Raw genomic sequence first — 12,395 nt, 5'->3', positions numbered from 1 at the left:
GTTGCAACCTGCACGGCTAAATCTCGACTTAAAGCTTTCGTGACTGCAAGAATTCATATTCTTTGGGTCTTTCGGTAAAGTCACGTAAATAGGTTCAAATTAATAAAATAAACAAAAAAACTACGACGTTTCGATCACTTGTGTTTTTGTTTATTTTTAAAATCCTTTACATTAAGTTCGCTTGCTTGCTTACGACCGTGCAAATCTTTCGGTCGTTTTTAACCCACTTACCGTGATCCAATCGAGCTGACATTTTCCACACAGACTCGTTGTGCGTGACAATTAATGTTCGTGAAAAAAATTTCCCAAAATTTTACACTTTTTAGGACATAAAAATTATATTTAATTACCAATTGCTTAATGGTGGCAGGCAATCATCTGACCCATAGGTGACAGCCATCTCAAGCCAGAGGACGAGAGGACTCTAGCCGCCACGCATATAAAGGATTTATAGTGAAAAACTTTGTTTTTACGGGTTATACTTGTTATTAATTTGAACCAATTTACGTGACTTTACCTGCACGGTTACTTTCTAACTCGGAAACACTCGATTCGATTCGCACTCGATAACACCGGAATCGACCATCGATTACAAATTTCGGAATCGATCGCGGGCCCGGCGCACGTGATGCGTTAAGGACCAATCGGCGCCACCCCCCTTTCCCATCAACCCCCCCCCCACCTCTTCCTCTCCCATAGCAACCACGACGGCGTCCCAAAGATGTCGGCTCGCGGATCACGCTCGGCGTTCGTTCTGCACGGATTCAAGGCCGCCCTCAGGTCTTCGCCCACCACCCACCCCCAACTTTGTGTTCGTTTACGGCGCGTTGTTTTGTTGTTGTTTAAATCACGAAAGATTAAGCAGCCCCGGCCGAGAAAGCGTCGAGTTGTTTAAAATGTAAAATTTTAAGTCGGGGGGTGTAGGGGCATCCGAGGGGTTGCTAGGCAACCCGCGAGTTGTTGCCTAGCAACGCGAACGGCAAGGGCCTGCAGATCGAAGTATTTTGTTTTAAACCTTCGGATATCGATGGGTGTAGAATTGGCGAACAGAGTTACGAGCTCGTACACGTTCGGACCGGATGAACTCTTTAAAAAAAGAAAAAAAATCGCGTGGCGCCGTTGCGGATATGCTATAGGCCGCCGTAATCAATGCTAATGACGATCATTATTGATCTTCTTGGTTCTTTCGGTAAAGTCACGTAGAAGGGAAATAATAAAATAATAAAAAATAAACATAATTAAATACAATTGTATTTTATTATGTTTTATTTTTATTATGATGAGACACTGGAGTGTCGAAATAATAAAATAATTAAAATAGCAATAAATTGTATTTTATTATGTTTTATTTTTATTATTTTATTATTTCCCTTCTACGTGACTTTACCGAAAGAACCAAGAAGATTAATCCCTGCAGTCACGAAAGCTTTAAATCGAGATCATTATGATGTTGTGTATTGCAGTTGGGCGCAGCATAATCGTTCGCTTCGTCAACGTGACACATTTTTTTACTGTTTGGCTGTGTCGGGTGGTGGAGGGTTACGACACATTCATAAATAACGCGATCTGACCCAAAAACCTATATTATGAATAATATCACATTGTAAACGTGCATCGAACCGAGACCCCGTGGCGTAACGAAGATCGGCAATGCACCAGCAATGATTCGATGCAGTCTGACTGCTGATGAGACACTGGAGTGTCGAAACCGGCCCCGCGTTTGAGTGCTCGTCTTTAATCTGTGCTGCTCAAACTACGCACCCCCAAGAAGAAGGTCCGTGCGGCTGATGGGATGAGTGAAGGGGACATTCGTGCCTGCTTACAGTATTTAATTTCGTTAAAACATTAATTTTACAAACATGTCAAATGTAGGAACCTCCTGAAAACTCGTCTTGACGTTCAGTGAGGCTGATCTAAACAAATAAAGGATATTAGCTTTTATTGTTATTTGTTTAAAAAAAAGTACCTAACTTCTCATCTATTCCCATTCGCCTCGGCTGAGTCAACAGGGATTTAAACTTGCGACCAGCTGATAGTGAGTTGTGGTCTTAAAGCATTGAACTTTGTACATTTTAGTGATTGTGTTGTACTTTTGTAAAGGTTTCCTTTCGAATATATTTGTTTTGAGACATTGTTCAAACGTATTGATTTGAGATATGTTTTTAGTTACCTTCGTAAGCATGCAACAATTCTTCAAAACATTATGATTTTAAACTCATATTTTGTCATCTTGTTCGTATAATTTCTCTTTTATTTTCTCCATGCAGTTTTTTGTTTCCCTAAATGTAACATTGGCATATGCTTTACATACATATTAAGCAATTGGTTCACACTGGCAACGTTCGGTGCACGATTGCCAGCTTGTGTACGAATTGCCATCGATGAATCAGTGCATCGTTAGATGCCCACTACGTACTTTGCACTCCGGGTTTTTTCTTCAAAAAGCGACTTTTAATTATCTCCCACCTTTGAATTGAAATAAAACACTGCCTCAGTGCTATTGCGCTTAGCAAAGAATGTTGGCTCCTTATCTCTCTGACTTGTAGTTTCGTCCCCTGTGCCACTGCTAGAGACAAGCCAGGTGACTACCTCACCAACTCTCAGAGGACTTCAACGTCCTCTTTCCTCAGCCAGAGCCCAAGCTTCTCAGCTGGGAACATGAGGCCAAAAAGTGTCCCAGGTATGCCTACTGCTGGTATGTGATGCAATAAAATAAAATGCAACACAGCAAATAACATGAATAAATTACATTTGTAAAAGCGCCTTTCTCAAGGAGCTGTACATCACACATGCATATCTAATACAACTCTCGTCTTACCCATGTTGAGGTCCAGCCTCGAGACCTTCCTCTCTTCTCTTGTATGACTGCTTACAAATATATCATAACGAGAAGTGGCCGGGTGGCACAAAAGTCAGAGCCTTGAGTTTGCACCGCTGAGATCCTGGATTTGAATCCAGGCAGTTGCCTTTGATTAAACTGAGTTTGCAAGTGTAGTGAGTTGATGGTTTACCGATAACCGCACAAAAATAATCACGTGAGATATTTTTCATAAAATTGGGGAATATGAATACACAAGTATAGGCCTCCTCTTTCACGTGATATGTATGTCCCATATACATATCAGTTGCATCCAGACATTCGAGAGCCAAATTGTATTTTAGATATGCACTTCCGGTTGTGTTTTCCAGTTTTGACATACAACCGGTGTTTCCACTGTGCTGTGCTAACAAACCGGTGAACTGAGCTTGAATTATAACCACGACTCAAATGGGTGCTGAGTGATACCTGAACTGGTGCAAGGTGCCCTCGCTTCAACCCATGTCAGTTGCAAAATTAGCATTTGTGCAGTGTGCAAACATGAGCCCTGGGGAGGCCAAGCTGACCTAACATTGTGCTGCCCACAACCAACCATCTCTTTTGTTTGCTGTGTCACAACCTTAATCGGTGCTTTTGAACAGCACTTGCCCCAACATTCTGAATGGCTATACGGGGGAGGTTTGTCTTTGTGTGTGTAGCAGCATGCTCCTTCCCAATCACTCTAACCCAGGGGTCGGCAACCTTCGGCTCCGGAGCCGCATGTGGTGGTTCTTTGACTTCCCCGTTGCAGCTCTTTAGCTGCCCCTTTGCGGGCAGCCGTTAAAAAAAACCCCGTAAACCTTAAACAAAATTTTTTGTAAAGATAATTGATGAAATATGGCATGGAATGGGTCACTATGGAATGTCTTGGTGACGACAAAATGTACAGTCAAACTCTATTGTTAAAGAATAACTCGGGGGGAAAAAACATTAAATAGATGCAATTTATTCCATCACCTATTTTGCTTATTGAAATTAGAATGTCTGTCATCTGCTGTATATCTGCTGTATTTGCGTATATGTGTATAAGTAGCTCTGCGTGTGATGTGGCTCTCGACCTATTTTGGTCAAGATAAAAACAAAAAAAGATGGCTCTTCTTCTTTGAAAGGTTCTGACCCTTGCTCTAACCTCATGCAGCAGGCTCCTCGGCAGTGAATGGCCATGGTGACAGCCCCACGCTGGACGAGCTGGAGCTGAGCCTACACAACTTGAAGCTCCAGGTGAGTGACCTCCGTTCTAGCCTGGATGTCGACTTCACCTCGGACAAGGCCGCCGGAGAAACCCGCAAGACCCGACAGTGGTCCTTGTTGCCGGATCCGGAGCCCGGCATGGGCGCTCTTGAAGACGACAGTGACGACGCCTGGTTTCTCAGTCCGAGACGCCGCTCCAGGTTTTCCTTGGACGGCAGCGCCACCACCATCACCACTACCGGCCTGGGGCTGCACCGCGAGGCGTTCCCGGTGCAGATCGGCGCTCCGCACGTCGTCGGCGTGCCGTCGCTGCTGCCGCCGGCGATCCCCGTGCGGGGCAGGTCACCCGTGCGGACGGTGGCGACGGTGGTGCTGGAGGAGGTGGCGAGGGCTCGCCGCTCGCGCTCGCTTGAGCGCTGGGCCGCGGACGGGAGAGGCGCGCGGAGGAGCGGGATGGCCCGCTCACGGTCGCAGTCGCCGAAGCCGGCATGGAGGCCCAGCTCGGCAAAACCCGACCTCAGCTCACGGCCTCCGCCGCCGCTGCGGTGTACGTCACACTCGCCGGCGTGTGCAGTGCTCGGTCATTTGCATGACATTTTTATTTACAAAAACATTTGTCCGCTCATTTTTTATTCCAATTGTGCTCAGTGGTCACAACGCCTATATGGAGCTTGGATCAGTGGTGTAGTGTGGTTGAATCAGAATCAGAATACTTATTCATACTGGAGGAATCCGATGAGGTAATAAGCTCTTTTTGATGGATGTTCAGTAGTGAAAATTATAGTCAAAGAAAAAAAAATCACTTTAAAAACATATACAGATATATTTTTTATCTACGAGATAAGGCCCACTGAACTCTTAGCTTATTTTTCAGAAGCGACCTGGCCACAAATGATAGCTCAACGAAATAGCTCATCATGTCGAAATCCATAGCAAAATTATCGAAATAACCTAGACGCATGATTCTAAATGTGGAGGGGAAAACCGGAGGACCTAGGGAAAAAAAAATCCATGGTTGGCATGGGCACTGGTGCAAGCAGTGCCATGGGTCTCACCAGTGTCTCAAGTTTCCCCTCATCTCCATAGCACGACACCCGGGCCCCACCGGCCTGTGTGCCCCGGTGCAGCTACACCACCTGCAAACTTGAAAGATACGTCACCGTTATACCGTAGACGGTGGCTCCGCCCGTTAAATCGAACGTTGCAGCGACAAGCGAGCTTCCGCCCACCCTTTGCGTGCAGCGCGCAGGAGCGGAGCGAGGGGGAGGAGTGACGAGGAGGGACGGCTTTCGGAGGACGAGCGTGGCCGGCGGCCCTGGCGGGGCCTGCGGTCGTCCTTGCGGTCGCTTTCCGCCGAGCACAGTCCAAGGCCCGCTTCTCGGGGTCCCACGGCACTGGACGTGAGCGAAAGGTGTGTCCCACTCGCAGAGATGCCGCAACGCCGAGTGGAGGCCTGTGTTGATGACACAGGTAGAGAGGCATGGATGTGGCCATAGGAACAAAGATCCCTCTCATAGCCTTAACAAGACTGTTGGGGCAAGTGCTGTTAGCGAGCACCTATGAAGGCTGTCATGGCACACGGGGGGGTGGGTGGTCAGCACCACGTCCAGCCGCCTTTGTTTCCATGTGGCGATGTTTACACACCGCACCAGGTACTCATTTGAGGCTTAGTCGACATAGGGGAGGCCCAGGACCGGTTCAGATAATCGTCAGTGATGTTAGCCGTGAGCGGGAATTGATCTCGGGTTCCTGGGTTTGTAGCACAGCACGCAAACCGCGACACTACCGCTCCCATAGGAACACACACGGACACGACCAGAGATGAGAGAAACCTGGAGAGATGTAAAGAGACACACAGCGATACCTGGAGAGAGGAAAAAACAAACGCAAAGAGAGACAGACGTGAATAGAGTCGTGAAGAGACACAGACACACCGAGAGATACGAAGAAAAACCAGAGAGTGACACGGAAAGACATGGAGAGTGATGCAAAGAGAAACATGGGCAAAGACGCATGAAGAGGGACCCGGACAGGGATAGAGACAGAAAGAAACATGCAGAGCAAGAGAGATACAATAGAGACGCACGCAGAGTTACATGGAGTTACATGAGGAAAGATACACGTGAAGAGGAGCAAACGCAGAAGCACGGAGAGAAACGCAAAGAGGAATGAAGAGAAACAGTCTCATAGAGAGACAGGCACAACGAGAGACCTGGAGAGTAATACGCACGATAACAAGGAAAGAGACGGAAATGGAGAATCCTGGGACCCTAGCTACAACCCTTAATCCTATCCCTAAGTTTAAAACCCGACTTCATCCCCAACTCGAACTTCAACACGGAATCTAATGTATCCCAAGCCATAGCTCTCACCCCTTTCATAATTGTTAACCCCTTGCCCTATGTTAAACTTCTCTGACTCGAACCCTGTCCCTGCCGCTACCCGCCCCCCCCCCCCCCCACCAGGTTTGTTGGTTCTCTGGGAGGCCGCTTGGGGGGCACGTCTCCGTACGGGGAGGCTCTGCGCCGCCTGCGCCGGCAGCGTCTGCGGGTGGAGGAGGATCTGCTGCTGGAGCTCAAGCGGCAGCTGGAACTGGAGAGGACGCGCGGGCCCCGACCTAAGTGGTGCGTGCCGCCCCGTGGCCTCTCGCTCAGTGAGAGTCACGGTGCCATGAGGTGTGGTCCCATGTGGACGCAATAAACAAAACAAAGGCCTCGAGGTGTGAAATGAAGATACAGCCCAAATAACAAAGACCTCACTTGCCGTGTAGCCGCCGTGGCGAGATGTTAACCCATTCTTTTTCCGATGACGTACGTGTCCGTCATCGGGTTTTCTTCTGATTCCGTTCTGATTTATGTACGTGTACGTCATCGAAATGCAATCGATTCCAAACGGAATAAAATCGATTTTTAACGGAATCGGAAGTGCCATGCGGGAGGACGTGTGGCACAGAGTGACGCCAGCTATCATAGAGTGTGGTCGAATCACTACAGTTCTCTGAGGGGAGTACAGTACAATGTCTTAAAAAACAGCAGCGCTATGCCTCTGTAAATAAAATTAACGCTAACCGCTTGCGCGTTCCACCCTGAAACCTGCAGACATCTCTGAACAAGAAAAGGCTGACTACCTCCTCCTGGTATACAGGAGGTCGTGGGTTCAATCCCGACCCTGATGCATGTATATTGGAGTTTGCATGTTCTCCCCGTGGTCGCGTGGCATTTCTTTCCGGGTCCTCCTGGTTTTTTCTCCACATTTAGAGTCCATATGCTTTTAGAGTATTTGGCTGTTATTAATTTCCACGTGGTAAGCTACTTCGCTGAGCTGTCATTTGTGATCGCCAGGTAAAATAAAAATAGTTAAATGGATGCCGACTCAGCTGGTGTATAATGTCATCGTCCATTGAGTAATTGATTAAAATTGATCCTTGCGATGCTTGCATAATATCATGCGCATGATACTTGATCACTTAATGCTTTAGGCAAATGTATGATAATTTATAATTTAATCCAGATTAGGCCACATAATCATCTGGCCAAATATCTTGCTGTGAAACTCCACTACCGAAAATAGCGAGTTAAATTGTCACGCGTACAAGTGTTTAATGCGCTAATTATTGTTTCAGCTGACCGGTAAGTTTAAGAGCAATTTTCACGATCAAATTTAGCTCAGAACACACATCCTTGCTAAATATGGTTGTGAGAATACATTTTTCGAAAGAATTGCTAAAATCCCTTGACTTGCGAGGTGGGTGAATCGTTATATCCCTGCCATCTAGTGTTGGGTAAGAGAGTAGGTCTTCTTAAACATGTACAACAATAACATTTCATGTCGATAGCATCTTTCAACGATTGCACTTAAATACGGAGTGACTATCAAAGCAGACGAATATGATGTATAATCAAATAAAAAAACACCTCATTGCTCCTAAATTATATGTTAGCAAGAGTCTCATTAAACAAATACGTCTTCAGCCGCGATTTAAAATCATCGTGGAATCGTCAACGCTTACTGTGGGCGGTAATGCGTTCCATAGGTTTGGAGGATGAAATGCTAACGCTCTTATCACCTTGAGTGTATGTTGTGAACCAAGGGAACGGTAATAGTCTAGAGTCTTAAACAGAGTAAACAGCTTGGGATATAAAGAGACAGGAGTTCAGTCAGGTGAGAGGGAGCGGGACCATCTCATGGTTTTAAAGTTAAACACAACACCTTGAAATCTACTCGAAAACGACACAGGAGCCAGTGTGACGAGGCCAGGGTTGGAGTAATGTGGACAGATTTCTAAGATGTTGTTAAAAACCCGGGTAGCGACATTCTGTACAACCTGCAGTGGGGACAATGCTTCTCGCAGACATTCCGATAAAGCGAGCACCGCAGTAGTCAACTTGAGATAAAGTAAAAGAGTGCATTCACTACTCTTTGGTTCTTTCGGTAAAGTCACATAGGTATAAAGTATAAAATAAATTTTATCACGACGTTTCGATTGCATCAGGTGTGAAAACTACAGCAAGAAAATGTTTAGCTGAAGTGGGAAAAAAATAATATTCTTGCTGTAGTTTTCACACCTGATGACGATTGCTTGTGTTGCAATCGAAACGTCGTGATTTAATTTATTTTATACTTTATACCTACGTGACTTTACCGAAAGAACCAACGAGTATGGATCCCTGCAGTCACGAAAACTTAAAATCTAGAATGCATTAACTTCTCGCCTTCAGAAGAGGGGAGCGGGTGAGAGAGACAAGAGGGAGTCTGAGAGTGGCAATGTGTCTGAGCTGTAAAAAAAGAGAACCTGGTAACATTACAGATATGGGGCTCAAAGGAAAGGTTGGAATCAAAAATAACTGTTAAGGCTTTGACTAGCGTCTATTTTTGGTTCAGTGACAAAGCCACAGATGTCAATTTTGGGAAAGTTAAGGTTGTGGAGCTGATGTCTGGATCCCCGGTATAATAACCTTGTTGCCTGTATGTAGTATTTCGTGTCAAACTACTTGCTGTGAGAGTTCTGAATTGAAATTCCATGTCGTGTTACGACAATAGTGCGATCTCTGTAGCAGCACAATTGCAATACACTGTTTGGCGAATGTTGTGCTCTTAAATGGCTTTGGATTTTTTTTCCAGAGGATGAGAACTTATTGCATTTCATGAGGCTGATAGCCGGGCGTGGTGGCACGTATCTGTAATACTCCGCTTGAGAAGCAAGGGTTTGTTTATTTCATGCAGATTTTCAGAAATTTCCTGCCATCTGGCCAGGGGAAGGAAGTACAGCAAGTTGGTTCGTGAACGAGCCAGTGCATGATGTGCTCATTCCCGGGTAACGGGGAAATTTCGGTCAACTTGACCGGAACACCCTGGGTTTAAAAAAATAAATTGACCGAACATTCCAATGCAGGTCCCCCCTGAAAGGGAGTCTTGGGACTCTCCGGGATATTTGAATGACACACTGACATCTCTGCAAACTCTGATAAGACAATCCTCACTATCTTCGGCTGATTGGTCCTTTATCAAGAGCTTTTAACCCAACCCCACCCATATTTCTCCATATATATTTAAAACTTGCTATACACCTCAAGTGTACATGCATGGGATTAGTTTCAATGACAGGAAGAAGAATACACGGATTAGAGAACACATGCAACATACAGGCGTCATGCTGACCATTGAAAAAAGTGGGCAGGACGCATCGCTAGGAGGAGTGATGGCTACGGGTAAAGATTAACCATGGAGCTGTAGCTTTGTACCTACAACACCTGACAAGCCCTGGTGGTCTCCCATCAAGCTACTAACCAGGCTCAAAGCTGATTAGCTTTCAACCATAGAACGGTCACTGCACTGCGCGCTTTCAGATGCGCTTCTGTAGCCGTCTGGAACACTCTTCCTTCCGATATTAGGAAGCCACTGAACCGTGCACTTTTAAATCTAAATTGAAAACTCTTTAGAAATGCTTTTTGTGTTTAGTGTGTTGTCCTTCCTCCCCGCACCTACAGTTAGCACGGTTGGCTACATACGGTACGAAAGAAGTCCAACATACGTACATTCGACAGGATCGGGCGTATTAAATGTATTTTTTTTTTATGTAATGACAGGTACGAGATGAGGGGTCCTCAATTCCACTACGAAGCCAGGAAGAACAACGACCACTTGCGGAGCAGCGCCGAGTGGCAGAGGATCTATGACTACAGGAACCAGCTGCTCTCGGCCTCGCATACTTTCAGGGAAGGCCTGGCCAACAGGCCCTAGCGCCCATTGCCCAAGGTTTGTTTTTGCCGAGGAGGCGTTCGAAATTGTTACGCAGTCGTCTAGCAAGCTTCGTCGTGGCGTGCCTGCACATTCTCGCATCTTCTGCGGAAACTTGTTCTGCATCTGTCGTGGCTGTCGCTGTCAAGGACCAGTGTGTGCCTTCTCAAATGTCATTTTTGTTTGTCTTTTATCGGATTACGTTTAAAAACGTTCACTCGGCATCGTGCCACGAAACGAAGGAATTTCAATCTGGAACCTTTGCTGTAGTGCAGGTTAATTGATGCCCACTTGAAGGTGATATCAGACAACCATTTATGAGATTCTTTAATTTGCCTCTTGTCCATTAGGCATGCAGCAATGCATCGATTAGTGTAATAAAGTTAAGCCTTGGCTCATGCACATGGCAATGCATCAGGCGATAATATGCTGATGTTAAATTTGGGTTAATGGAGCGAACAGAACTGTTACATTCCTCAGTATCTGGAACGCCACCCCACTGCACACTCGCAGCAATCTTCACCGACTGTTAAGAGCCACTCAAAGGCCCTACCTCTTTCGTGCCCCAACTGGCTTTCCAGTGACACTGAACTTGGCTGTGAGCATCACAATCACGGTCGTTCACGATGCCCCTGAAATATTGCGTGCGTAACAAATTGCACTTTTGTTACTATTACAACCGAGGCAAACTACAACGAGAAACGATATAATTGAGACGGCACAAAGAAGCCAAAGAAGAAGAATCCGTTGTTGAATCGAATGCCGATCCTGAATTTTGACAGTGCGTCGAGTAGCCAGGTTGGGGTGATTCACTACATGCTTATTATCCACACTAGCGTCACCGCACATTCTCATGTGTCCTGCAATGTAGATAATAATAAATATAAATTAACCTTTGCAAGGCGCATTTCATTCGTAGATCCAAATGTGCCATGTAATTAAAATAGGAAATAATCAGAAGCAGGGTAAACGACCAGAACTAGGGTGTTCTTCCTCTTTCGTATGGCATGGGTGAGGGGGGGGGGCAGCAACAGTTTGTATAGATGTCACCGTTGAATGTTAAGGTCCTTCAACCAATTCAAGGTGGTAGTCGATTCTGTATGGATTGCAGCGATACCGCCAGGGTGTGTGCGTGGATGGCGCAACTCGTCGCTGATGCGGTTGACGGTTTTGGCTTCGCCACAGTAGCAGTTTGGGGGTAAAGGGCAGTTTAAGGAGGTGAGTTTTCAAGACAGACTTAAATCTACCTAACGATTCTGATGACATGGCATTTGAATCCTAAATCGTAGTACTCAAGACAGTTGGATGTATACTTAATTTATCATTAATTGTGTGTGTGTGTGCAGTTTTTGCTGATCCGGGCGAAGACCTGGCTACACCAGCTGTTGTCCATCCACCGCTGGATAAAGGTCTCTCCCCACGCCGCTGACATCCTTCCCGGTCCTGCAGTGTAACGATCCCATCAAGTGCCTGCAGGAGGGCCGACCTCACGGCTCCGTCTCTCCCCGGTGGACGTCCTCTCGTTCACGTTTCCTCCTTTGGCTGCCACCCACCCTTGTCATCCGTCTCAACCATCGCCCCAAATCGCGACGACCTCCCGGCCTGGCCCGCTGACTTACTTAACAGTCAACATCGTGGGTGCCTTGCTTGTGCTTGTTCTGCAATCTGCCTCTTGGCGGTGGGATTCCATATTCTTAGGTTTTTTCGGTAAAGTCACGTAGGTTAAAAATTAATAAAAGTTAAATAAAATAATTAAAATTAATAAAAGTAAAAAATAATAATAATATGGTAAAATAATATAATAAAATAATAAACTAAATAAAAATCCACTCACTGATTCCGCATGTTATCGCAGGTACTGTACACTTGATTGCAATCATGGGTAGTTGCCTGGACGTAAACCCAGGATCTCCATGGTGTTGGCTCAGCGCTCTGACTTGGAATTCACCCTCCGAGGCACAGCCACGTCGGACTGCTGTGAACATTGATTCTGGCTCTGACATCTAGAGTGAGGCCTATACGCTGGGCCCGATTGTCTCGTCTGTACTCCGTGCAGCTGCCTCACCGCAGAACAGAGCACGTCCCATAATTTCTAACTCTCATTAACCGT

General features: G+C 46.1%; 1 protein-coding gene across 1 annotated transcript; it reads left to right on the top strand.

Annotated features, from left to right (window-relative positions):
* Positions 1-703: 703 nt before the first annotated feature.
* LOC144945165 (uncharacterized) lies at positions 704-12,050 on the top strand. Its single transcript, XM_078873452.1, has 7 exons — positions 704-780; positions 2,571-2,680; positions 3,996-4,595; positions 5,291-5,459; positions 6,514-6,672; positions 10,135-10,303; positions 11,632-12,050. Exons 1-6 carry the CDS (start codon positions 722-724, stop codon positions 10,286-10,288), a joined length of 1,251 nt encoding a protein of 416 aa, XP_078729578.1. The 5' UTR covers positions 704-721; the 3' UTR covers positions 10,289-10,303; positions 11,632-12,050.
* Positions 12,051-12,395: the final 345 nt, after the last annotated feature.

This window comes from Lampetra fluviatilis, chromosome 36 (assembly GCF_964198595.1).
Source record: "Lampetra fluviatilis chromosome 36, kcLamFluv1.1, whole genome shotgun sequence".
NCBI lineage: Eukaryota > Metazoa > Chordata > Hyperoartia > Petromyzontiformes > Petromyzontidae > Lampetra > Lampetra fluviatilis.
This window is presented reverse-complemented; position numbering and strand designations above follow the sequence as displayed.